This window comes from Denticeps clupeoides, chromosome 13, assembly GCF_900700375.1.
Source record: "Denticeps clupeoides chromosome 13, fDenClu1.1, whole genome shotgun sequence".
Classification (NCBI taxonomy): Eukaryota; Metazoa; Chordata; class Actinopteri; order Clupeiformes; family Denticipitidae; genus Denticeps; species Denticeps clupeoides.
Window position 1 is genome coordinate 18,351,775 of NC_041719.1, and position 27,610 is coordinate 18,379,384.

A 27,610-nucleotide genomic window follows, 5' to 3' on the forward strand; every position below is an offset into this window, starting at 1 on the left:
CACTCAAGATCAACATCGCTTGCCTTCATCTTTTCCTCTCCCTCTCAGTTTGTGAATAATGAAATAGTCGTCTGCTGTCCAGTGCACCCTCGGGACTCCAGGGACTCCATTAAACACATTACATTCAATGCACATTTTAACTTCATGACCAACAGCGCGCTGTTTCAGAATTAATGTATGCTAGTCTGCAGTTATGAGAACCAGTGTTGTCCCATTAACTGTGAACGCGATCGGCCTAATTGGTTGTGGAAAGGTAGTCGAAATTCTGCCTTGCAGAAGAATATTTTACCTCTTCAGGACAATGTAGTAATAAGAAGATGAAGTTGAGACAACCACTTAAACACTGCGTTACCCACCCATCACCCCCTTCATCATGCCACATCATCCTCTGCTTTATTAAAATAACTCCTGCACATTACGCTAGCACCTTTCTAGCATACAGACAGCCAGAGACACTGTGCCATACCTGCTTGGGCCTATCTAGAGAGCAGAGCACAGGCTTCTTCTGCTGACGTGCTGGAAATCCGGCGGGAAGCCATATGCTCACGACGGAGCGAGGAAAAAAAAAAACTAAAAATAGAAAAGCTAGTTGAGATGAAAAATTTAGGGACAGGCTCTGAGAACAATTTATCTCCCTGCTCCGGCACTAATGTACGCACGGGGATACCAACAGGTGTTAATCTGGCTTTTTTCAGAGGCCGTGCCACGTCTTAATGCACCCCCCCAGTTTAGGTGAAGAATGCGAGGCGGGACTTTTTTCACCCTCCAGCGCCGCTGTGCAGTTTTATTTTCCCCTCTCTGGTGAGGCAGAACGAGCACGGCTCTTTAACATTGCTCATGCAGTCGGAGTTACTCACGTGCCCGCTTTGCCTTGCTGGAGACTAAGACAGGTGCCATAAATAACCGCGCATTGAGGCTCCGAGGGAGAGGATCTGAGAAAGGCTCATTGTGGAGTCTGCAGCGATGCTGGAGAGAAACAGAGCAAGTGGAGTGTTACGGAGTCACTCATCTCAAAAAGCTGTCAGTCGCCATCAGATTCCCCATTCATCCCAGTACGGCAGCGAGACCGCGGGCCTGCGAAACGGAGCTCCACTGTACCTGTGTTGAGTCGCTGCGTGTGTGGATTAGTGATGTCCAGAGTAACTACTGTTTGTACTTCTATCTGTATCGGTTGAGGCAACAAAATTAATTGCATTCGTTCTAGATAGACGTGGTAACTTATTTATTTTTTTCCGCAAATCTATGTTTGTGACACTACCTGCATACAGATTTTAATCATGTTAATACTGGATGTGATTCTGTGTAACCTCTGTGTAACGTCTCCTCCGGAATGTCCCACATCCAGTGTATTCTTTTGGTTTGTTTTTTTTGGTACTGTAATAATGTTGAAGCCCTGGAATGTTGAAGCCCAGGGTTTTCCTGACAAAACCCTGTTCCTGACAAAGATTTTGCTCCAATTTTAGTTCTATTATGATCAGGTGCTACTTAACAACCTGCTAATGAAGTTGGCACACTGAATACCCAGAAGGTTGTGATGGAAAAACATTCCATCAGGGAGGCATCCAGGAACATGGAACATGATTTACCTGCACAGTCTAGTGTAAAGCGTAAAATAAGTGTAAAATAAATAGTCCTGAACATCACTTTGGCAAATAGGGGCTCCCTGGTAGGAGGGGTGTGTGTTTGTGTGCGGGACGGCTGGTGTCGGTGGGTGGGATAGTGTGTGGTGGTGTATTCACCACTCACTGTGAGCGTGTGCACTGAGACGGTACAAACAAGCTCCACTGATCTCACAATACATTTACTATCCACTAAGCTGCTAAATCCCTGTGTCACTTTGGGAGGAACCTGTGCTGCTTGAAATGTAAGCTGGAGCATAAAACCTGTGCTGTGCCTTTAAACCAAGCGTTTGCTGTAATTACAGCCGATATCTCATAGATTCAGGGGGTATTTAAATGTTATCACTGACATACGGGCAAGGGCAAATCCAGTTGCAAAACAGAAAAAAGTTTCCCGGAGGTAAAAAAAAAAAATAAAAAATCGGAATAATTAAAGTGAAAAAAAAAAAGATTTTTGTCACCTTGACTAATTCCATTGCTTGTGCCAGGCATCTTACCCATGCATAATTACCCGTGCTTTTGTGGGGTCTTTTGGAGCGTTGTGAGGGATACGTTGCCGGGTAGGTGTTGGATTGATCGGCGGCACTGCGCGCCAGCGACGTATGCTGACAGGCACGGTAACTGATATTCATGTCAGACTACGCGCATTAGCACTAATGTGCATGATTCGTCAGCAGCGCGGGCGCAGGAAGCTCTACCTAACAGGCTGTTAAATAAGATGTGCAGTCGTCCCCTCGCAACAGCCGCCGTTATTATCATCAGCGCGACAGATGCTGGCGAGGGCAGCGGGTGTCTGTCACGTCCGCTTCCCCTGGCCCGGTGGCTGGTTCCGCACTACGCCGCGTCTTGGGCTGTCACTCAGCCACCATTCATTCCCCCAATGAACAAAGTGTGTGGGATCCTGTGTGTGTGTGTGTTTGTGTTTTAGTCTTCCTGATGATGTTAGATCAGCCGCTGGAGCAGGAAGGTCAATACTGAATAACATTTGACTGCATGGCATTATCGAACTAGGAACGGGGTCTCTGCTGAGTGCCAGAGATCGATGGCGCGCTCCAACCCGTCATCAGCAAACACGCCGTGACCCCTGAAAGCCGGGCCCGAGTGGTTTAGCCGAACTCTCCACAAGCACCTCCAGACATTTCCTTCTGCTTTTGACCATCCCTGATTTTCCACTGCCCTCTCTCCGGGCCCCGCATTAAAAACAGCATCGCACCGCGTCTACCCCCAATTATAAAACTGCAAGCCACAAGCACTTCCTGCACGCTTCTGCACTGTGTGAAAATAAACCGGAGAGCTGTGAAGACAGCACCATTCTGTCAGTCTCCAGGTACGGTGGCTTTCTCAGAATTCCCTAATGACTCTGCACCTCTATGGGCCAGATCCTAATGCTGATCATCGCCAAACAGCATGGGTTCGCAGCGCTGAGGGAAGAAAAATGGTGTCTGTGAGTCCAGAGTTTCTTCCTAATTTACTTCGTGCAGAAGAGTCTGCGAAGCATTTGTGTCACAGCTAATGGAGCTTTTCCCAGAGAGCAGATCACTTTTAAGCCTCCGTGGACGTTAAGAGCTTCTCCTCCTGTCCACTGCTGGCAGCTCTAAAGCCAAGCTCCTCGCTTTTCTCACACATTCCTGGCTGACGTAAATACGATTCTCAGAGACGTTCCACGTGCCCGCAGACGCCGAGCTCTTCTCTGGCCCCACCTGGCTTGAAGATGCTGACTGCAAGCAGGAGAATTTTCACATGCTGACGCCGAAGTCTTCCTGTTACTTCTCACCCCTGTGACCATTTGATTTCATCACTGGGTTTTAATGGGTGCTGGAAAATTTTCTGGGACTGCATGAATATTTGCGCCATGAGTGTATTTATCCATGTGTCATTGCTTTTTGATTGAATAGATGCCTTGCATTTAGGACGCAGAGCTGGCTGGAGTTGCAACCAAATGACATTTTAACAGTGGGGTGGTCATTTTGGGGACAGAATGATATATAGTGCTAATGTATTGCAGGCTAACGCACGCTCCTACTTTTTCCTTTTCTTTTCTCTTCTGAAGTCTATTGACCCCGGGCAGCAGTTCACTTGGGAGCATTCCAACCTGGAGGTCAACAAGCCAAAGAATCGCTATGCAAACGTTATCGCCTACGACCACTCCAGAGTCATCCTCACCTGCGTTGATGGTAAGGACCCCTACAGTTGTGTTCCCTTCACCACCAAAAGTCTGTTCAGTCAGCTCTAATGGAGATCTGTCCATGTGTTTAATTTCTCGATGATTGTAACCCACACAGGAGTACCTGGGAGTGACTACATCAACGGCAACTACATAGACGGTTATCGCAAGCAGAACGCCTACATCGCCACACAGGGGCCTTTGCCTGAAACTTTGAGCGACTTCTGGAGGATGGTTTGGGAGCAGAGGACCAACACCATTGTCATGATGACCCGTCTGGAGGAGAAGTCAAGGGTAGGTGCTGGGACGTCAGAGTCCTAGACAGACAATATACAGACCAGAAAATAAGCATTAGTTAATGTCTGTGTATAATGGTTTTAAAGTCAGGTAAGTACATGACCTCCCTAGTATTTGGGTTGGTACTCCCTAGTATTTGGGCAAGTCCCTTAACAGGGGGTTGCTCTGGAAAAGGCCGTCTGATAAATGCCACAAATGTAGTTGAAGTTGAGCTTTATTGTCATTTCAGATATATACATGTTAGACAGTACATAGTGAAATGAAATAACGTTTCTACGGAACCTGGTGCTGCATGTAACATTTGTACAATTACACAAAGTTACGTACTGACATAAACTGCACGTTTGAGATGCAGACAAACTGGGCTACATGAAGTGCCAACAGGGGACATGGGCAGTGCAAGAGTAACATTTAACAAATAAACATGTAGACAACTGTGATACAGACAGCGCTAAACTAGTGAAATGAATTATAAATGTGCACAGTAAAATAGTGCAAATACTACTGTGCAAAATGGAACAGTGCATTAGTAGATAATATTACAGACAGATAATATTACTCAATATAACAGAGGTATATTTAAGTGTATTTTTGAGTCATCATCTTTTTGCTTAATCTGACATCCATGCTTTTTGTCTGGAAAATTTTGCAGCATAATTATTGAAAGGTCCACAGACAAACCTTCCAGGAACACTTAGTAGAGACACATTTTTCCATGATTAGAGATGTTTGCAGAGCAGATTTCAGGAAATGGAGCTCAACAGAAGCTATTGCCAGTTCTCCAGCTAGAACACTATTGGGTCAGATTAAACTGGTCATGGACAGAAGAACATCTGATGATTTTAATAAACACATTTGGAATAAGAGCCCTGCATGTGGAGTCTGCGATGAGACTGAGAACGTTGCCTTTACGTCCCATTCCCAGCCAGTTACAGGAGGCAGGGCCGTGCTAGGTTCACACAGTTTGTTTACACCGTGCGATCTGTGTGCGGACGGGGACAGGTTTCATGTCCATGGCAGCGTGAAGGATTGTAATATTTGCCCATCTATGCAGACTTGCACATTACACAAAATATACAAGCAGAGTTTAAGATGCAGTCTCTCTTACTTACTTAAGACCCAGGGGTTTATCTGAGTCAAAGGCAGGGAGATAACATCAGGTAGGGTAGAGTGAGGGGTGTGATGCACTGAATTGCTCTGTTTGCAACAAGATTAATAAACAAGCGCCCACAGGCCATGGAAGTAATCTCCCATTATTGGCAGTGGCAGAGTGCACTTGCTCACAGAGTTAATATCACACGTCCCCATCTCTGTATTGCCTGACTGGTCATGAGTCCCTTTATTAAATACCCTTTACCCCCAAACACGACCTTCCGTGTTAATATCCCAGCATGCCTGCCCCACTCTAGCCCTTCTCTGCCCACCCTGGTCAACTTGTTGTCAGGAAATGAGAATGCTGACGTAAAGGCAGAAAACGGGAAGTCATGTGACCAGAGTTGGGAGGGGGTGCCGTCACACCCCCTCTGCGATGCCACCTGTCTGCCCGGTGACGACTCTCGATGGAGGACAGGCACTCAAATCTCAGGCTTGTGCGTACAGCCAGGCATGTTTCTGGCCCACGGCCCTCAGAGGGCAGCGTTCTGTCCAGGCAGCGTTTATTTAAAATTCCACACAGCGCAGCACAATGGCCGAGTCGAAGATTTATATTCCCAAGTTTATTTTTAAGGGGAGAAAAATTATGGATGAGGACACACACTTAGAACAATTGTTCATCCACGCGCGTGCGCTGTGATAAATTCTGCTGTTATTGAAAAGCAACGTAGCAAATCTAGCTGTAAAGAGCAGCTATAAGAGGCTTAGATCCTGCAGGGGTCTGCTGATGATGTTCGCCACTGATGTCATGCAGGTATCCTGGCACTAGGCCACAGTGAGTCTCCTGGAGCGATGAGGCCAGGTGGTGGTCCTTCACGTAGAAAAGAAACACTGAACACATTCTATATTCGAACCGCAGATACTACAGAAGCTAATGCGGCTCTGAGCGGTAAGCAGACATGCACTGCCTGTGCCCTCATTCAGGGCAGCTCTGTGTAGCGTGATGCCCCCATCTGTCGGGGCTTCTTCCTCGGCCCCCTGGTCCCTAACACAACACTCGCCACCGCCCTGCAGGCCTGCCCTCCACTCCAGCTGGCCGTCCTGCCCTATTACTGTCCTCGTCCCTTTATTTCCTCTCCTCTCACCTCCAGGACATGAACGCAGACACAATGGAGCGTGAGGAGTCCAAGCTGTCTTCAGAAGACTAAATCCCCATCCAAAAAATGACCCTTTCAACTTTACAGCGTCCTGAGCCTTTGTTTCTCAAAACCAGGCCATTTCCACTGCTGACGGCATAAAACTACTCTCCCTACCTGTCCTCATTCTGCTCCAGGTGAAGTGTGACCAGTACTGGCCCAGTAGAGGGACAGAGACCTACGGGATGATCCAGGTGACCATGCTGGACACCGTGGAACTGGCCACCTACAGCGTCAGAACCTTTGCCCTGTACAAGGTGAGCATGAGTCCCTCTTCTTTCTGCCTGCACATGTCATGACTCCATGACTAATGGAGGCCCTTGCTGTCCCTGCAGAACGGCTCCAGTGAGAAGAGAGAGGTCCGGCAGTTCCAGTTCATGGCCTGGCCCGACCACGGCGTGCCGGAGTACCCCACTCCCATTCTGGCCTTCCTGCGAAGGGTGAAGGCCTGCAACCCTCCAGATGCAGGACCTATGGTGGTGCACTGCAGGTGGAGTAAAGTATACATCTGCCATTCTGAGGGGGTGTTGTTTTTATAGGTTCAGGTGTACTGTAAGTAGATATTTCATCATTTCATCTTTAAAGGTCAGAGACCTTCTCTAGGATGTTGCCTGTACGTTTATCAGTGAACTGCGGACAAGTTGAACCTCAGCAGAGCCAGGTGAATGTCTTTAAATGAAAAGGTTATTTGTTTGTCGCAGTGCTGGCGTGGGGCGCACCGGCTGCTTCATCGTCATTGAGGCCATGCTGGAGCGCATGAAGCACGAGAAGTCGGTGGACATCTATGGTCATGTGACATGCATGCGCGCCCAAAGGAACTACATGGTACAGACGGAGGACCAGTATATCTTCATCCACGAGGCCCTGCTGGAGGCGGCCACCTGTGGCCACACGGAAGTCCCCGCACGAAACCTTTATGCTCATATCCAGAAGCTCACACAGGTGCCCCCTGGGGAGACCGTCACCTCCATGGAACTAGAGTTTAAGGTGAGGGGTGAAAGAACAGTTCAGAAAGAAAGACTTGACATAAAAGGTTGTTTTGTATTTTTTCTGTCTTCTTACACCTTCAGGTAATACCTTCTCGATGCGATCTTATCTCCAGTGGTAATGTGGAGAACAAAGGATCTTTACAGTACATGTTTAGAATTTAGAAGGTTTTTAAACATTTTCTTTATAATTGTCAAGAAGTTAGCACTGGAGCACATTAGGCAGCTGACAGACCTTTTTGTGCTGATGGCAGTATCCAAAGTGTCGATTTAATTCTGACTTTAATAGTATACCCCATTGAGATACCCAGTGTTGGGGCTAATAAGATGAGCTTATTCCCGACAGTGTTCATTTGTCTCTCCGTATGCTGCTCTTTCCACCACATGCTGCAGCCCGATGCTCAGTGAGCACACTACAACCAGACAGACAGACAGACAGACAGATAAATTGATTGATATCGGACTGTTTAAAGTTCTGCACATTTTTAAACTTTACTTTTAAGCTACCTGCAACTGTTGACCTATTATTATTATTTGGCAGTGGTGAAAGTGTAGAACTCCATCCAGGGTGTCCACCTGCCACAGTTCTGTGTGGCGAGGAGCCTGCCCACAAGAGTGTCTCTCACCACCTGCCATAATATGATGCGGCTGAAGTCGTGAACAGACCTCCAACGCTCACACAGACTCCCAGGCCTGCCACGCTGATGGAGAGGAGGGACCCAGAGAGCAGGCAGCTCTTGTGTGGAGTGTCTGGGCTCTCTGAGTGTGAATTGGGGGAGACAGGGAAGAGGCCTGCGGGTAGGAGAGGTGGTGATTGGTGGGAGTTATTGCCGAGATGAAGGGAATCTCTAGTGGAGGGGTCTTGTGTTACCTCTGTTCCTGAGCCGAAACCAGAAGACATGATAGAGCTGGGAATGAGAGAGAGAGAGCGAGATGAATTGAAAAACGGGGAGAATCGTATGAGAGGAAGAATGAGGACAGAAGAGAGATTAACTCTGGGAGAGGGGGAGATGGAGAAGAGACGGAAAAACAGAGCATGATAGGAGAGGTGGAGAATAATGACTGGCCACCTCCTGGGCAAATGGGAGAAGGAAGTCGGTCCGGGCACCCGGCAGCGAAGGTGAAGTGGGAGCAGCACCGTTAGCCACGCCGCTTCCTTCCCTCTCTGCTCTGCCCTCAGGGATATGCTGCAGCCTGAATTATGTGGATCAAACTTGTTCTGCTAGCTGGATAATTGTAGAATCCGGCGCGGGTATAATTAGGTTTTGATGCTTGCTCCGTTGCAGATTTGTTTCGCAAGCAGCTTTGAAATTGACACTTGCTTTTGCGCACGCATAAGAATCACATTACGACCCATCTGCAAAGCTTGCACAAGCCTGTACATCCTCTTCAGGGAGCAGCCTCCCTCAACTTCTTTTTAAACAAGCGTGGGTTTTTATATCTCAGAATACAGCCGTCCCAAATTTGTGTGGGGGTGTTTATTTTTACTCCCTGATGTCTGCGCGACATACACAGTTTTGAGAGAGGAGGCGTCAGGCTTCCATTTGAAGTGGGAAGAACAAAGAATAATGGGGTTCATTGCTCCCCTGTGTCACCCACCCACTCAACCTGCCTCCTGGGACACACGTTGCAAAGTCATGGGCCATGCAGACAGAAATGACTGGGTCATGGTCCCAGCATGAAAGACTCTTCAATGAGTCCACCGCAACCATGTGACTGTCATACACACACACACACACACACACACATATATATATATATATAATGTTTATATAATTGTTTCTCCATTTGATCCATTCAGAAACTGGCCAACTCCAAAGCACATACCTCAAGATTCATCAGTGCCAACCTGCCATGTAACAAGTTCAAAAACCGGCTGGTGAACATCATGCCCTTCGAGACAACCCGTGTGTGTTTGCAGCCAATCCGGGGCGTCGAGGGCTCCGACTACATCAATGCCAGCTTCATCGATGGCTACAGGTGAGGGGACGAGAGCGCAACGCGAGTGTAAAAAGAAGCGAGGAGTCCCTCAAAAATCTCATCGTACGAACAGGGGGTGGAAACCAGGGCCTTTCTGTTTTAAAATTGCATGAGAAACTGTGCCGTTCAGTACTGTAGCTGCTCTAGCATGCTGGAAGATGTGCTTTTCAGGCATCTGACAGCCTAGAATTATTGGCTGACATGGGGGCAGCACTGGGCTCGTTCTCTTCCCATTGTGTTGGCGGTTGTCAGGGACAAATTGGTCTTATTGGCAGGAATGTCCATAACTCCTCAGCCGTGTCCCAGGCAGCTAAATAAATAGCCCGGTTTGGCCACCGTTGCAGGGGAACAGGTGACCCACTCCACGCTGGCGAGAAATTAAATTACTCAGTCTGACGAGTGTGTTAGCAGCGGCATGTCAGGATTTCATACACATGCTTATTTACCTGTTGTCTCATGTGGAAACAAGATGCTGAGTCTTGATTAAGAGCTGAAAGTAAAGTGAAGAACACAACGAAATGTCCTCTGCTTCTAACCATCACAATTGGTGAGCAGTATGTGGTGACGGTGCTTTGTGAACCAGCATCCTCCCGATTACGGGTCCACTTCCTTACCCGCTAGGCCAACCACTGTCCCAGGTTCCCTAGCGCTGTGGAGGAAGTGTTGTGCGGATCCGCCAGCAGGGGTCGCACTGGGCCGATGCAGTCTTGTTCCTAATGGAATTAACATGCGATCAGCCCCACCTCTGCTGAACTGTACACAGTGCCGATGCATATACGGTTGCCTCGGTGTGATAGCACAATAATGAACGAGTTGCACACTTTTCTTATTTTCTCCCTTCGGCCTTAATGAAGCGAATGAATTGGATAGAAGGGGAGAACGTGGCAAACAGAATAATGTGAATTAGGTGGAAGTGATTTTTTTTTTCATTATGACAAAAATGTGTCCTCTGTATTTAACCCATCACCCTTGGTGAGCAGTGGGCAGCCATGAAAGGCGCCCGGGGAGCAGTGTGTGGGGACGGTGCTTTGCTCAAGAGAACCTCAGTATCGCCTTGATGGTTTGAACCTGCAACTCACTAGGCCACCACTGTGAATTTTTAGCGAGTTATTTTGTATGGAGAAGCACGCAGTGTTTTTTTTTTAATTGATAATGATGACATGATGATAATGATGATGATAATGGGGTGGATGGCACTTATATTTCCCACAGTACCCAGTTGCCTCATTTTTTTTTAATAATGGGAGCTGGAAGGGAGTGGCGCTAACAAAAACTCACACCTCCCACTCCCCACCATTCATCACCTGAGGAGTGTAGCTCTCACCTATGGGGGGGTGTGACAGGCGCTTTCCACGTGATCACTTGCTAAGCGCTTATTACGCCACTCAGCTCTCTTCTGTCTGACCAGCTGAGCACTTTCCCTCCGCCGAGCGCCGTAGCGGCGGCCGCCTGCTGCTCGTCTATCAGAGGCAAATGGCCGTCGCCGGCTGCTGCCTCCACGCTGGGAGAGGCTCAGCTAACTCTCCACAGCTGAGAGCTGCACCAAGCAGGCTCTCTCCCCCAGCGTGAGACATGCAGAGACAGGGCCTATGGTGGCGCTAATCTTCGGCACACACTCACCCCTTCAGGCCCTGTTGCTCTGGTTCACCTGCGGTGCTGTGTGTGTGTGTGTGTGTGTGTGTGTGTGTGTGTGTGTGTGTGTGTGGTTTTGGAAAATGCATGTGTTGTAGATAGTAAACTCAAATTTAAACTGTATGCCACACCGCCCCCTGATGTCTGGTGGCAGGAACTGCAGTGCAGATGTAGCTCTGCATTTTTTTTCTTCATTGGTTATAGAGAGAGGGGACACTTAATCTGGCCGTCTGCATAATGAAAACTGCACGCAGGGTCTGAATAATCAGCAGCAGAGCCTCTCACACCCACACAAAAACACTTTCAGACGGCAGCTGTTTGCACAGAAGCAGGTCACCCTAAAGCAGCTGTGTGTGTGTGTGTGTCCGTATGTCCGCAGGCAGCAGAAAGCTTATATCGCCACACAGGGACCCCTGGCTGAGACTACTGAAGACTTCTGGAGGATGCTGTGGGAGCACAACTCCACCATTGTGGTCATGTTAACCAAACTGAGGGAGATGGGCAGAGTAAGTCACCAGAGATGCCAGTTAAAAAAAAAAAAAAAAGAAAACGCATTCAAACACGTCATATCTTTCCATGTACCCATAATGGACATATATACACACATAGGGCTGAATGTGCAAACACATGCACTGAACTTTTGTTTTGGCCAACAGGAGAAGTGCCACCAGTACTGGCCAGCAGAGCGCTCTGCCCGTTACCAGTACTTTGTGGTGGACCCCATGGCTGAGTACAACATGCCACAGTATATCCTTAGAGAGTTTAAGGTGACAGATGCCAGGGTACGTCTGTGCTTGCCCCTCATTATAGACCTGACCCACTGTTGATCCGTGTTCATTTTTAATGAACATACCGGTGTGTTTCACCCTACTCTTTTCCACTTTCAGGACGGTCAGTCCAGGACCATCCGCCAGTTCCAGTTCACTGACTGGCCTGAGCAGGGCGTGCCAAAGACTGGAGAGGGCTTTATCGATTTCATTGGTCAAGTGCACAAAACCAAGGAGCAGTTTGGGCAGGATGGACCAATCACTGTGCACTGCAGGTCAGTATTATAGTAATTTGTGTGAGGGTGTTATTAAGTGAGCGAGCGTGGGTGAAAATCCCTGTTTTCCCGCAGTGCCGGTGTTGGGCGGACTGGAGTCTTCATCACCTTAAGCATTGTGCTGGAGAGGATGAGATATGAAGGCGTGGTGGATCTGTTTCAGACAGTGAAAACACTGCGCACTCAGAGACCGGCCATGGTGCAGACAGAGGTACTAAAGGAGGAGGTTTGAGGAAGTGTGTGTGTGTGTGTGTGTGAGAGAGAGAGAGAGAGAGACAAGATTACACTCTGCTGGGCCACTAAAACAGGACATTTTCAGTCAAAGTTATCAAAGCAGCTCATGATTGCTCTGCTGAATGCAATTTGTCTCAACAGCACTGCTTGCTCTTTAAAAACTGCTTACTTGCCAGGTCTTCTGGTGTCAGCCAAGGTGATGAGTTTCCCTTTCATTTCCTCTGCAGGACCAGTACCAGCTGTGCTACAGGGCAGCTCTCGAGTACCTGGGCAGCTTTGATCACTATGCAACGTAACTGCTCTCCATAACCCAGCGGAATACCCCCTTCAGGAGCCCCTCGGGCTCTGCTTGTGCCGAACCTGCCCAGCTAATTCTGATCGGAGGGTGTCCCCGAGGGGTGGCTTTGCGGGGGGGTGGGTTGGGGGAGGGGGGAGGGTGAAAGAGATCAAGGGAGCCACAGGTCACAGCAGATGACCCCATGGTTGGATCTGTACCCATGGTCTGGAACAATGAACTTGCTTTATTTCTTTCCACACACACAAAAAAAGAACTTCCTTAGAAATGAATAATCTTAATCAAAGCAACAACTACAGAGGTTCCGTTCTGGCGTCTATACTGCACAACTTCTTCCCCTATCAGTGCATCCTGCTGAGACCATGTATAACATTTCAGCGTTTTCATTCTCATTGCCATAATGCTACCATAATATTATGAATTATTATTATTACAACTTATTTGTACTTATGTTTATTATTTACACTGGCTGTTCTATGTATGTGGGGTCTTTTTTCAAATGATAAACATATTTTACTTTTCTATTTTGTTTTATAGTTTTAGCCCAGAGGACATGTATTTTTAACATGCCTACAGTAACTAACACTAGAGGACACATACTCAGAACTGCTGCTGATTTCTTTTTATCATTATTATAATGATATTGTCATGTTCTGGTTATTTGCTCTCTAATTCATTTGGGGAAGGGGGAACAATCTTTTATAGGCCTTTTCAGCTCCTGATACTTTATAAAATGATTATCTATATAAAAAAACTCATACAACAAGAGTTAGTGGAATTACATAAACCTATTGTTCTTGAAAATGGAATAGTCTAATGAAATTTGAGACTTGGCCATGTACAGATTCTGGCTGTTCTCAATAGCTGTAAACTGTGATTTTATTTTTTTCCTCTTTCTCTTGCTCTCGCTCCTTCTCTATAAGTCTGTCGCTCTAAAGACATCCTCATTAAGAAAAATACGGACTTTCTGAAAGGGTGTTTTGTCCTGCGACAGAGACACCTTTCTCGCACATCCCAGGTATTACCGGGGCCAAGAGACAAACCGGAATAAAGAAGTTCCCCAAAGCACAGAGGGTTCTGGCTGTCGGCACAGAAACGTATATACTCCCACGTTTATATCCTTCTCCTAGAGCTCTGACTAGTGTTTATCTGGCCACAAACAGTATCAGTTGATGTATATCAGGTGGCCCGTACCGTATGATCTGAACTTTTGACACTTTTGCGAAAATAATCCTGGATTCAGTACAGCGGACTGCAGCCCAGAGGATATCCTCTGTCACTCAGTGGAATTATATGGTATGTCTTCTCACTCACCGAGGAAGGTCTGTCTCTGCTAAAGAAGACCCAAGTGGACAAATAAGAAGAAAAAATAAGAAAAAAAAACAATCATCACATTTTTCACTGGCCAGGAACCACAAAGTGAGGTGAATTTGCACGCATGGGGACCAGGCCAGAAAATTCATTTCACTTTGTGTTTGCATAGTGCCATAGGGGTTCAATCTGTTGTAAATGCAGTCTGTTTTCTATTTGTTAATACAACAAAAAGGCAAGAAAAAATGTTGCAAAGACCTTGATGTTAATAAAATTGAATAACTGGGTTTTGTACAATGTGTTTGTGCCTCTATCTCTCTCTTTTTCTCTGTCTTCCTCTCTTTCTCACTGTGTGCTGGTGCCTGTGACCTCAGTGCATATGGGACTTCTGCTTGGTCCCCCTCTCCCCATCACCCAACCTTCCCACGTCCGTCCTGTCCTGTGCCAAGGGAACAGATGGTGTGTCCCCTTCCAGCCACCTTGTCCTTGGCCTGCTGGTCCTCCACAGGCCTTCAGCTCCAGTGTGGTCAAGCTGCAGAGGGGGCAAGAGGTTCAGCTGGCGGTGCAGAGTACCAGGAGCTGTGTGAGGATGACTACGCCAGAAACTCACTGAGTGGACACCTGATGTCAGACCTGATCTTATAATTCATTAAAATAAACATGAATGCGAAGATCATTAAATATTATTGATATTAGTCATTACATTATTTTACATGGAAAAAAAAAATTAATTGAACAAAAATGGCACTGATATTGCCATTTACACAGACATAATGTGGAGATGTTGGCAGTCTGAGACAGACATTTAAAGTCATATGAGTGGCTCATTGCCACTGAATGTCAGTAAAATAAAAAAAATGTATTTCATACCCCTTTAATGGGAAGCCAGGAGAAGAGAGTCTGTGTGATGCATTTACATTTACATTACATTTACATTGATGCCAGCGTTATAAACTAAACAGATGGAAAGGGGCAGTGGTGGCCTAGTGGTTAAGGAAGCGGCCCCGTAATCAGAAGGTTGCTGGTTCGAATCGTGATCTGCCAAGTGGCACCACTGAGGTGCCACTGAGCAAAGCACCATCCCCACACACTGCTCCCCGGGCGCCTGTCATGGCTGCCCACTGCTCACTCAGGGTGATGGGTGAAATGCAGAGGACAAATTTCACTGTTTGCACTGTGTGCTGTGTATCACGTGTGACAATCACTTCACTTTCTTAAAAAGAAATAAATAAATTTTTGGTATGTTGTTAGTATTAGTAATATTACTATATTCAGTTTTGGAACTGTTGTCCTCAATGATCGACGAGGACAGGTGTAAGACGAACCTTTGCCGAGGCAGCAGGACTCGGCGTGGGTTAAAGGAGCGCACGTCCCTGAGCCTCAGTGTCAGCGCGGGGAACGCCCACTTCTCGCAGCAGTGTAAACATTCGCCCACTGAGCATGCGCAGTCGCCTGGCAATAATGGACGACTGGCTTTCGTCTCCGTGGTGAATTCTGTGCAAATATTTCACAAACTCCGGAAATCTGGAGACAGCACTCGCCGATCCGAGGTTCGATATATGTGAGTCTCTGCCCAGAGTTTTCGGCTTCAGCTGCTTACTTTTTCGTCAGTTTCACAGTTTTTTTCTCTGACTTAAAATAAGTAGATAGCAAACATGCTAACGATAGCTACCGTCAAGTTGAGCTACCTCATAGCTATGCGCTCAGCAGAACTTAAGCAAGTTAATTAACCAAGGTGTTGGCGAATGTTGGCACATTTGCCAATATGTCGAATCTGATTTAATTATTTAGAAGCATTTGTACAGCATTGCTCTGCAGATTTCGGCCTTTTAGCAACTTGATTTGCACACAATACAAGCTAGCTGTTTACTTTCCGGGAGTTACGCTTGACTGGGCCTTGTTTTGATGAGCGTTTGATTCCGCAAATCACCGAGGCGCTGGATAACATACTCGATCCTTCTGTCCAATCAGAATTCTGCTTTTTTTGTAGTGGGCGGGTAGCTTGTAGCTCTGACAGATTGTCATGCTAACTTTAGCAAGTATGTGCAAGAAAACATTAGCAACCTCACTTAAACATTGCATGAATTGTAAATGGAATAAAATTATATTCTTAAGTCAGTTTATGTGGAGTATTTGTAAATAAAGTGTTCATGACTTCATTGTTGATGACTATCTGGTCTGTAAATAAAACGTTTGTAGCTAGCTTGTTGGCCAGACGCCGTGGAAATTGTACACAGTTGGCGAGCTCTCTAGCTTCCTAACTACAGCTAGAAAAGTTGTTTTAAACTCTCCTGTGCGTCGTGAACGCTACAGTTGGTGAGAGCTGATTGTGTCTGCAGCATATTCATGCGTTTAACTAATGCCTCTCATTACTGATTCTTGTTTTAGAGAAAAAGCTCACCTGTGCAAGATGTCTTCAGATTCTACACCCCAGAATTCTGTCTCCAGGATAATGACCTTTCACCCCACCAAGGAAGAGTTCAAAGGCTTCAGTCGTTATATAGCTTACATCGAGTCGCAAGGTGCACACAAAGCTGGGATGGCAAAGGTCATTATGATTTGACTAGTACTAATTACTGTAAAGAGAGTAATATTTGTTCACCTGTTCTTTAAATCATAGTCATATTAAAGCTTCCGTTGTGTGCATCAGATTGTACCACCGAAGGACTGGACACCCAGGCAAACCTACGATGACATTGATGACCTTGTGATTCCCGTTCCCATTCAACAAGTGGTGACAGGCCAGTCAGGCCTCTTTACCCAGTACAATATTCAGAAGAAGCCCATGACCGTACGAGAGTTTCGTCGAATAGCAAATACAGACAGGTGAGTCTTTCAGTATGACACCCATCATATATATCGGTTTGTGTTGTAATGACGCTCGTGCTACTATAATACCAAAATCCATGTGCAGGCTCTTTGATCATTTTGCATGGCCATTGTTAAGATAACTCAAAGTTCAAAGGAGCATTCAGGATCATCTCATAGTAACCTGAAACTGACTGTGATTGTAAGTGGGGAGGAGGGGTCTCCATGGATCAGACCTGTTTTTCAGTCAAATATAACGAATGCTCTATTGGACATTGGGTCATCCGGATCTTCCCACGTGGACTCCCAGTCGACTATGTACTTTGTGAGAGGAACAGGGGTCTGCATGTGCACTCTAACCGCTCTTCAGCCATTCTGATCCAGGTGTCTTCTGCCATCATGACCAGTTTTCTGTACGTTTGGGCAGGTGGCTCATCAGTAGCTGCATTTCCGTTCCCTATCTGTTTGGCAGGTTTATTTCTGTTGCTGCAACCACACTAGCCCTCGTTAGTTCTAATAGAAGGTGACCAGGGTGGCTTATGCAGGACATTATGGAAAGGCACTGGAGATATTTTCGGAGATATTCTGAAATTGACATTTTTCTATTTCACTTCTTTCTATTTTCACTCATTCAACCTTTAATAATTTTCCATTGCGAAAGGGAATTTCTCCTTTCAAAAAAGCAGCCTTTGAACTGTGTAGACAGGGGAGCGTCAGCAAGGTGCGCTCATTGAAATGTCAGCACAGTTGGGACTGTATAGTCAATCGAAATCTGCCTTTATAACTTAAATATTGTGTCCTGCATTTATCTTTCTTAAACCAAATATTTAAAGGGGTTCCTGAATTAATTATGAATTCATATCATACTATATAATTGAAATAACCAGTGCAACCTGTTGCTTTATTGAACAACCAATTTCATTTCTGTTTTTCAGGTTTTGCAACCCCAGATATGTTGACTTTGATGAGCTGGAGAGGAAGTATTGGAAGAACCTAACGTTTAACCCACCTCTGTATGGCGCTGATATCAGTGGCAGTCTATACGATCCAGTAAATAATGCTTTTATTTGAACAGCACAAAAACATCTTTTTTACGTCACACCAGTTTGCACCAGTATTTGCCCTGTCTTATCTTGCTGTCTGCAGAATGTAACAGAGTGGAACATCGGGCAGCTGAACACTATCCTGGACACAGTGGAGAGGGAGAGTGGAATTAAAATCAAAGGGGTAAACACTCCCTACCTGTACTTTGGCATGTGGAAGAGCACTTTTGCCTGGCATACAGAGGACATGGATCTCTACAGCATCAACTACCTACACTTTGGAGAACCAAAGTCCTGGTATGTAATTTTCAATTGACTGTAACATCTTCTTAAAACTGCATATTTATTTATATCTCAGAAACAATAAAGAAAGCGCATAAACAAAGGCAACAATACAAAAGAGTCCCCTTTCACTATCCCGTTTACAAAGAAGAACCCAAAAACATCAGTACACCAAACCATCAAAAGACAAACCAGGGATGCACTGCACTAACAGAGAGGATAGCCCTGTCAACATACCCTAGAAACAGCTCCCAAATTCTAGAAAACAAAGTGACAGGACCACAAAGAGAATGTTTAATCCTCTCCAGCATCATAAAATAGACCACAAGCTCGGTGAAGTGAGGTGGTCAGGGATGACCAGAACTCCAAACAGTGCGACTAGGGCAGAAGGACAAATGTCGACCAAGGTACTAGCCAATAGAGTGTCAAACACACCATTTCAAAACAATGAAAGGGCGGGACAGGACTAGAACATCTGGCCAAGACTAGCTGGGCAGAAGTGGCACCACTTAAACTTGCTTGAAAGATCAGTTTGTGCTTCCTGCTACTTGACCTGTGTTTCTCTTTTTTTCTCTCTCCAGGTATTGTGTTCCTCCAGAACATGGCAAGAGACTGGAGCGCCTGGCTAAAGGTATGTCTGTGAGACGGTTGTGAAAGGTTTTATACTCCGTACTTACTTTACTTACTCCTGTAACACTAATGAAATGGTTTTGGTTATGTGAATAACATTATTCCCAAGGTTTCTTTCCTGGAAGTGCCCAGAGTTGCGAAGCCTTCTTAAGACACAAGATGACTTTGATTTCGCCATCAATACTGAAGAAGTATGGGATTCCGTTTGAAAAGGTAAGAATGTTTATACAAGAAAGATGTCGCTATATTAGAACAGCATGGTTTTTAGTTCTGTAGTGTACTTTGATCCGCAGTACTAAGTGATCCAAACTGAGAAGTACACCCAGACCTATTCACATGTGAATAAACACTTTCCCACAGCAGCGCAGATTAGTTGTGTATTATATTTCTCTAGTAATAAATTGTTTGTTTCCTGATGTTGTGCTCTTTAGGTGACCCAAGAGGCTGGAGAGTTCATTGTGACCTTCCCATATGCTTATCATGCTGGCTTTAACCATGGCTTTAACTGTGCTGAGTCCACTAACTTTGCCACTCAGCGTTGGATTGACTATGGGAAGCAAGCAACACTTGTAAGAACAAGTATCCTACTCAGGCTGCATTGAACACTTTCAACTGTTTTAAAGACACACTCCTGAGGAAACGAGTGAACGCATTCTATTACTATGTAATACCATTTAATGGGTTCATCATAAGTCTCTTCCTGTCACTGCAGTGCTCATGCCGGAAGGACATGGTGAAGATCTCCATGGACCTGTTTGTCCGCAAGTTTCAGCCGGAGCGCTATAAGCTGTGGGAAGCTGGTAAAGATAACACACCCATCGATCATTCTAAGCCAACGCCAGAAGCCGCTGAGTTCTTGCAGAATGGGAAGGATGGCTTCCTCCTGGAGCCTCAAAAGGAGGAGAAGACAAGTGAGGGAGGAGACCAAGGGGTGGGAGAAGAAGCTGCCAGCACTGCTGTGGAAGAGGAGAAGAACTGTGAAGATGTCAGTATATCCAGCATCACTCTGAGGTGAGCAAAGTGTTTTTTTATTAATATACATTTTTACAAAAATGCATATCAGCTTTACCTGTCATAACAGTATTAAACATGTGATGCCCTGTTGTGTGGTGCAGCACCAATTCTGAAGAGACGAACACATTGAAAAGGCAACATAACTGTGTGGAGGGTGGGAAAGAGGACCACGGCCAGGAAGAGATGGAGCAGAAGAGAGCTCGGGTGGATGACCAGAGACACGAGCCAGGCACGGTGGACCAACGTAAGCACTGGTGGGGTGGGGGTGGGGGGAATAACTAAATGATTTTAGTCTTGTTAACTTGGTCTGTGTTGATTCTGTATGCAGGGGGACAAGTTGTAGACTACAGTATTCTTACAGCGTATCATTTTAAGAGTTTGCTAATTGTTGCAGAATCTTTTTATAAACTCCTGTATACAGTAATACATATTTCACTCTTTTATGAAATGCAGGTGCACCAGAGCCACAACAGGAAGAGAACCGGGGCACAGAACAGGAAGAGGACCGGGGCACAGAACAGGAAGAGGACCGGGGCACAGAACAGGAAGAGGACCGGGGCACAGAACAGGAAGAGGACCGGGGCACAGAACAGGAAGAGGACCGGGGCACAGAACAGGAAGAGGACCGGGGCACAGAACAGGAAGAGGACCGGGGCACACAACAGGAAGAGAACCGGGGCACACAACAGGAAGAGAACCGGGGCACACAACAGGAAGAGAACCGGGGCACACAACAGGAAGAGAACCGGGACACTGTGGAAGTGCAGGAGGTGGCTGTGGACCCAGAGTCCAGTGGCCCAGCGCATCAAGAGCAACAAAGTAGCCCGTGTCCAGCAGAGACTCCACAGCCCGGGTCAGCAGAGCAGGAAGCTGCAGGTGGGAAGTCAGCGGAACCTCTGCTGGAAGAAGCTTCCCGTACTGAGCCTGAAGCAGAGCCCAGCGTTACGGAACTTAACACTGCACAGACTGATCCTGAAGAGCCAATCCCAACTAATGAAGCACTTAATAACGAAAAGGTGGAGTCCGCAGGTTTACAGTCTACAGAGAGCATACATGTACATGTTGAGGAGGACTCTTTGGAGCCAATAGAAATACAACCCACGGGGGACAAATCTGAGGATCAGCCAATGGTGACAGACCACCAGTCAATTCAAGGAAACCATTTAGAGGAAAATCCAGAGCAAGGTACAGAGGAAACGACTCCAGAGAAAGAGCCAGTGGGTTCAGAACCTGAAGAACATTTGGAGGTCCAGAGTATGGAGGAATCGCCTGTGCACAAGCAGCCTACAGATGGAGAACCGCCTGAGGGGCATCCAGAGAAAATGGACACTGCAGAAGTTATGTCTGTGGAACAAAGCCTTACTGAAGCAAACCCTGCAGACGCACAATCAATGGATGTCCAGACTGTGAATCCAGAATCTTCAGAGGTTGAACCTGAGGAAGAAGTTCCAGTTGAGGCTGGCCCTGCAGACTCAACAGAAGAGCTTATGGCACCATGCCCTGCAGCCATGACATCCAAAGAAGAAAAGCCGGTGGAACAGCAGCCCACAGCAGGAGACGGTACAGAACCGAAGGAAAACCCCGCTGAAGTACAGCCTGTGGTGCCAGACCCTGCACCCGCAGATGTTAGCCATGCCACCATTGACTGCGCCTTGCCACCTCCACAATCAGGTCAACCGCCGGCCCAAGTTTCCACCCTGGAGACACCAGTTAAAGATCACCCAGAACCTTCAGTTCTGCCCATGCCCACCTCACCAGAGCCAGCGAAACCGACACCCCCAGAAGCACCGGTACCCCAGACACCTTCCAAAGACAGTCCTGAACCACTCAAACCAGAATCTCCATCTGAAGATGATTCTTTGGCACAATTACCCGAATCGCAAGATAAAACCAGTCCAGAGCCTTCAACGCTCAGTCTAGTTGTCAAGGTCAATTCTGAAGCACCAAAGCCAGATGCATCAACACCTAAACCATCAACCAAATCCAGCACGGGGCCACACACACCCAGATCAGCAGCTAAAGCGCTGATCCCCACATCACCAGCCCTGCTGAGCAGCAAGCCCAAGCCTGCCATGGACACTCCTGGCCCCAGTGAGCCCAGTCTTCCTCCGCCCTCCTCCCGTACCAGCCCAGAGCACAGGATCTTCCAGAGGACCCTGAGTCCCGCCGAGGTGCTCCACGTCCACAGCTACGCCAAGGGGGACTACTGCAGCGAACCGGAGACCCCGCGGCGAGAAGAGAGACATTTTGCGGAGGACTGCAGTCTGCAGAGCAACAGCAAGGTCAGACAGTTGTACGGTGGCGGGGATGCGGTCCTGCGCTGAAATGATGTTTCTGTTTACTGGATAAGCCGCGCCGTTGGACTGCCCTGCCAGAATTTTAACTTGAGAGCTTTATGAAGTGTAAAATGAATTTACGTTCCTTCTGACGCCACTGTTTATAGGTGGCAGATACGAGCACTGAGAATGAGGGAGCCCAGAACAGGTTAACGAAACTTCCCCGTCATCATCCTCTGATGAAGGACAGCATGAGTGATGAGGGTAAGCTTTCTGAACTCTTCTTTAATGTTCAGTGTGGTTTTTTTGGTTTTGTTTTTATGACCATTACGTATTTTTCAGAACTCCAGGACCAGGCTGCAGTAGACGAGGATGGCCTGGAGGGGGAGCTGTGGGCTAAGCCACTGACCCACCTGTGGCAGAACAGGCATTGCAGCCTGGAGAAAGAGAAGGAATACAACCGCAGCATGGGCCTGCAGCGCCCCTACTGCGCCGTGTGCATGCTGTTCCAGACCTACCAGCGGGTAAAGCCTCGATCCGCCCCCTAGCCATTATACCGCTGTTAAAAGCCCCTTCTGGCGCCTTGTACGCTCAAAGTTGGATGAGGCGAATTTCTTCATTTTTCTATTGCGTCCCCGTAATTCACTTCTTATCTCTTTATTCTCGTTGGCTTTTATCTCAGACGGAGTGTGGTGAGGGTGAGCCTGCGCCCCCAGTGGGCCCTGCCGGAAAGCAGAGGACTAAGCCCCTGATCCCAGAGATGTGCTTCAGCACCACCACCGAGGATAGTGTTGAGACCCACCTCTCCACCCCGTACCTGGAGGAGGACGGCACCAGCCTGCTCATCAGCTGCGCCCAGTGCTGCGTACGAGTGCACACCAGTGAGTGCCACCCAACACCCCCCAGTAACAATATTACAGTATTTACATGGTCATTTATACTGTTGTAGTCATGTCCTTTATTGCATCCGGCTTGCAAGCTGCGGTGCTCTATAAATAAATTCTACAGTTTTTTGTCGTTTAGTTTTTGATTATTGTAATATGTGTATAATACAGTATGCCGAACGCTGAAACATTTGCTTCTATTTATTTTTAAATCACGTTGCTGTGTGTCCTGTTCTAGGTTGTTATGGCATTAATCCAAAATCAGTGACAAAGGGCTGGAAGTGCACTCGCTGCAAAGCCAACGCCATGACTGAGGTGCTGGTCCTGCCACACACACACACACACACACACACACACACACACACATATATATATATATATAAAATCCATTCATTCAGTTATCTTTTTTTCTGCTCAACTGCTGAATGCTTTTCGATTCACAGAGCTGCTGCCTCTGTTCACTGAGAGGAGGGGCTTTACACCGAGCCAACAACGACAAGTGAGCAGCATTCCGTCTAAAGCGATCATAAAGAAAAACATCTTGTGGTTTTTATGACACTTCCTCAGCACCGCTACTGGAGCGCTTGAATGAGACCATAGTCCTTTAATGACCTTCTGGGTTCATAAATCCTTACAAATCACAACCTCTCTACAAAGAGTGATTGTTAACATCGCTTTTCATTACTGAGTCATTTGCAGACTCGCATTTCAACAAAGTATTTACCTTTTTCACGCTTAGAAGTATTGAAGAAATACTCAAGGGTCGTCTTGAACAAGTACTTTGCCTGGTTCTGTAGGTGGGTGCATGTCCTGTGTGCGGTAGCAGTGCTGGAGGCGCGGTTCGTAAACATCACCAGGCGTTCTCCCGTTGACCTGAGTGGCATCCCCTTGCAGAGATTCAAACTGGTGAATCAAACATGTATTTTTTACAATGCAATTATAACCTCATTACATCTGAAACATTTTTTTGAATCTTTGAGTTTAAAGTGTTTGCCAAGATGTGCTGAAATACTGACCCCTTTAAACAAAGCGTATACCACTGACTGTCGCCTCCTCTCCCCTGCAGAAGTGCTATTACTGCAAGCGGCGGATGAAGAAGACATCGGGGTGCTGTGTCCAGTGCTCCCACGGCCGATGTCCCACAAGCTACCACCCCACCTGCGCTCAAGCTGCTGGCATCCTCATGCAGCCCGATGACTGGCCCTTCATAGTCCACGTCACCTGCTGCCGACACAAAGGCCCCGTCCAGACCGAGGTAGGGACCTGAGTGCTGCAGTTTCAAGACAGTTGGGTGTGTTGATGGTGATGCTCTGACTGGCAGCTTTTTTTGCCGTTGCTCTGAGCTGGTTTTCAAGTTGAGGCCTTTGGTATGTTGATCCAGACAGAGGCAGCAGCTAGTGAAGTCTTCTGTTCTTCATTTTCACATCTTATTGCCTTTTGATTCATGTGCTTTATATTCCGTCGTAAGAGCCTGTCCAGTCTGTGTGAGTTTTAGTGTGCGTCTGTCTGTTTGCAGCGTGATAAAGCAGCCATGCGGGAGCTGACCGTCGGCCAAAAGGTTATCTGCAAGCACAAAAATGGTCGCTACTACCAGTGTGACGTGGTGCAGCTGTCCAAAGAGACCTTTTATGAGGTCAACTTTGACGACGGCTCCTTCAGCGACAACCTGTTCCCTGAGGATATCGTGGTAAAAACGCTCCTCCACCTTGCGTGGGGGTTTGTGGGCGGGTGGGTGTGGATTTGTCTGTGTTTGTGTTAATAATCGCTACGTGGTTTGCTCATTCCGATTTTTTTTTTTTATGCTGTTTTGTAGAATCGAGACTGTTCTCTGTTAGGTCCTCCTGCTCAGGGCGAGGTGGTGCAGGTGAGGTGGACTGACGGGCTGGTCTACGGTGCCAAATTTGTGGCAGCTCATGTGATCCAGATGTACCAGGTGAGAGAGAGCTAGGAGCCCCAGTGGCCTAATGGATAAGGCGCTATAAGGCAGACTTGTGATCGGAAGGGGGCTGGTCTCTCCCCGGGCGCCTTTCGTGGGGACACATCGTTTTTGAGTGCTATGTATCACATTTGAAGTAGTTCAGTGTCTGCTGGTAGTTTGATGGTGTTAATGCATTAACCTTCAGCTCTATAGATGATTCCATTTTATCATTCATTTAGTAACTACATGGAAAATGCAATAGGTGTCTGAACGTTAAGGGGCTACCAAGGCTAACTAGATAGCAGTTGCTACTTCACCATTGAATTCACCGTTGATTCACTGATAAAGCGTAGTTGTGAGTAGCCAGAAGCAGGATCTAGACTGGAGCTGTAATCTCGCCTACAAAGTTAGACCCGACCAGACAAGTACAGTGTTTGAAAGCCCAGAGCGCGTGTCGGTGAAGACTATCAACCCAGCTGCGGAGGCAGCGCAAGGGGGCTGGTGAAAGCTGCGTTTTCGCCGTAACACCCACGGATGTTCCCGCTGGAATGAAATCCGCTTAACACAGGACGGAGTAAACAAGGAAGAGACGAGGAGCCGAGTCGATTCATGAAACGCACACAATGGCAGAGCGAGTTCCAGCTGGCCGGAGAGCGAACTTCCACGTTTCAACTTATCAGCATCCATTTGCAAAACATTTGATAAAATCCTTTTCCAAGCAGTGAATCATGCAGAAAGGATAGATACTATAGACTGGAAGTTCGAACTCAACTTAACCCGACCCATTTAAACCAAGACTTACAGCTCTTATCTAGACTCGTCCCTCGAGGCCGATACAGTCAAGCTCCAGGCAGAGATGGCCGCTGGGTGCAGTAGCCATGATGCTGTCCCTCAACACGGCTTCCCCTCTTCTAGGTGGAGTTTGAGGACGGCTCGCAGCTAACAGCCAAGAGGGACGACGTCTACACCCTGGACGAGGAGCTGCCAAAGAGAGTGAAGTCAAGACTAGTGAGTGGGGTTCTTAAGGTTTTCTTACAAGAAAGAAGTAATCTATTCCTAAATAAAAAAAAAAAAAATTTGATTGGTGTCAATCATTCCCCTCTTTCTCCACCTCCCTGCAGTCAAAGGCCTCTGACATGCGATTTGATGAAATGTTCGGTGAGAAGAAAGTCCAGGAGACAAAGAGACAGCGTGTGATCAACTCGAGGTACAGAGGAGACTACATCGAACCAGTCATCTACAGAGCCATCATGGAGTAGCCAACCAAAACCAGCAGCCGACTATCCTCCCATCACCAGCACCGTTAATCGGGACTCGTCAGTCAGTGGACTGTGGGGCGTGATGATTAACACCTTGTGTGTCTCTCTCTCTCTCTCTCTCTTTCTCTCTCCTTCACGCGTGTGCTTTTCGACTTCTGTCCAGGTTTGACTGTGTACACACACACGTACACAGAGCAGTGTTTAACCCCGTCGTTCGATGCATTAATTATCAGTGGCTTCTTTTCACCAGTAATCAGAAGAGAGCACTACGAGAACGTTCTTTATTACCTTTGTTTGTTCATGCAGGAAGGAGGGTTATCGTTCACAGTTCTCTGCATTTCAAAGAATGTTACCAGTTGTTGGTCACTTACTGGTTCTTGTTTTTTACTCAGTCAGGAAGCCTATTAATGAGAGAGATACCATTGCCATTTTTTTTCTAGAAAACGCTCCTCTTCTTTCTGCAGATCTTTATTTTCTACAGACATCCACATTCCTGGACAGTTTTTATTATATTAGGAAAATAATGAGTTAACATTTTTAGACATTTTTACCAACATATTTATTACATGGTGCTTTATGAAAGTAACCTTGGCAATACATTTGTGTCACTTATGATGCTGTAGCGGTCCTGCTCCTGTTTTTGCTATGAGGATCATTTATTGACCTTTATTGAAATGCCACGGATTCCTTTTACACTCCGGTCACTTCCTCCCTGTTTTAACAAAAACTCTGCTGTATTAATTTAAGTCCTGTTGTTGCAGTCTGCCGAACTCACAATAGTCCATTTTAAATGCATTAATTTTGCACTTGCGATGATCTATATTTGTCACTTCCTGGCGTATTTTGGCAAATCGAAAGATGCACTTAAGGAAGAGGAGGAGGCTTTCAGTGGGACCCACGTTTGCCTGTACATTTGAACACTCGTAGTGTTTTTGGTTCAACAGATCTGATGGCTTCATGACTAGTAATCCTTCCTTTATTGCCATTCACAAGTCGCCTCAGTGTATCACCATTCTAATGAGTGGCGTTCGAAATGAAAGATGTTTTCTATAAAAAAAAAAAAGCCTATTTTATTGCTTTGTTTTATATTTTCATGTTTTATGTTCTTATATACTGTGAGATAGACTTGTATGTAGTTTATTTAAGATGTGTTTCTGCTGGCAGTGGGTGACGTCAGCTGCCTCCTGTTTCTGCTTTGTTCAAACGTGACCCACATCTCTGGCCCTTCTTCATGAATGCCAGGCTCTCAGTTTTCATTCATGTATTTTGTGAAGACCATCAGCGTGTCAGTAAAAGATGGGCAAACACGTTTACCTGTGTCTTCAGAGACTTTTATTCTTGTGTTTTTATCACTCACTCACTGACAATTATTCCATACATCAGCGGCAGGACTTTGGGGACGAACTCAGGGCTTCTATTACTCTCGTGTTCTCAGCAGGTACAACTTGACTTCGTATGAACTGGACATTCACAGCTCTCTCGTTCTACAACAGTAACAATAAACAACCAACTCTCCTTCTCGACTCACATCAGCGATCTTTCCCGCTCATGTAGATTCCTTCTCTACAATATCAGACAAATCCGTCCTTATCTGTCGACACAGGCCACCCAGCTACTGGTTCAGTCCTTAGTAATCTCACAACTGGAG

At 46.6% G+C, this 27,610-nt stretch overlaps 2 protein-coding genes across 25 annotated transcripts in view; both read left to right on the top strand.

Annotated features, from left to right (window-relative positions):
- The window catches only part of ptprfa (protein tyrosine phosphatase receptor type Fa), a 176,959-nt gene extending 162,817 nt beyond the window's left edge, over nt 1-14,142 (top strand). For all 23 annotated transcript variants that reach the window (XM_028999941.1, XM_028999942.1, XM_028999955.1 and 20 more), the window contains 11 exons: nt 3,670-3,793; nt 3,902-4,077; nt 6,506-6,625; nt 6,704-6,858; nt 7,070-7,355; nt 9,156-9,334; nt 11,346-11,472; nt 11,623-11,748; nt 11,854-12,008; nt 12,084-12,219; nt 12,470-14,142. In XM_028999941.1, the coding sequence (XP_028855774.1) occupies nt 3,670-3,793; nt 3,902-4,077; nt 6,506-6,625; nt 6,704-6,858; nt 7,070-7,355; nt 9,156-9,334; nt 11,346-11,472; nt 11,623-11,748; nt 11,854-12,008; nt 12,084-12,219; nt 12,470-12,538 (1,653 nt within the window). In that variant the 3' untranslated portion in view covers nt 12,539-14,142. The remainder of the gene's footprint in view (nt 1-3,669; nt 3,794-3,901; nt 4,078-6,505; nt 6,626-6,703; nt 6,859-7,069; nt 7,356-9,155; nt 9,335-11,345; nt 11,473-11,622; nt 11,749-11,853; nt 12,009-12,083; nt 12,220-12,469) is intronic.
- A 1,157-nt stretch (nt 14,143-15,299) lies between these two features.
- On the top strand, nt 15,300-27,398 carry kdm4aa (lysine (K)-specific demethylase 4A, genome duplicate a). Of its 2 annotated transcripts, none has more exons than XM_028999958.1 (22): nt 15,300-15,398; nt 16,237-16,396; nt 16,499-16,674; nt 17,592-17,706; nt 17,803-17,996; nt 18,563-18,612; nt 18,721-18,824; nt 19,043-19,180; nt 19,324-19,622; nt 19,727-19,869; nt 20,079-21,907; nt 22,069-22,165; nt 22,244-22,425; nt 22,584-22,782; nt 23,024-23,100; nt 23,229-23,284; nt 23,583-23,691; nt 23,852-24,040; nt 24,302-24,472; nt 24,599-24,718; nt 25,619-25,711; nt 25,825-27,398. In XM_028999958.1, exons 2-22 carry the CDS (start codon nt 16,259-16,261, stop codon nt 25,960-25,962), a joined length of 4,617 nt encoding a protein of 1,538 aa, XP_028855791.1. In that variant the 5' UTR covers nt 15,300-15,398; nt 16,237-16,258; the 3' UTR covers nt 25,963-27,398. The 2 variants fall into 2 exon arrangements, with proteins under 2 accessions (XP_028855791.1, XP_028855790.1); XM_028999957.1 differs by having other exon boundaries at nt 15,300-15,409; nt 25,825-27,396.
- The last annotated feature ends 212 nt before the right edge of the window (nt 27,399-27,610 follow it).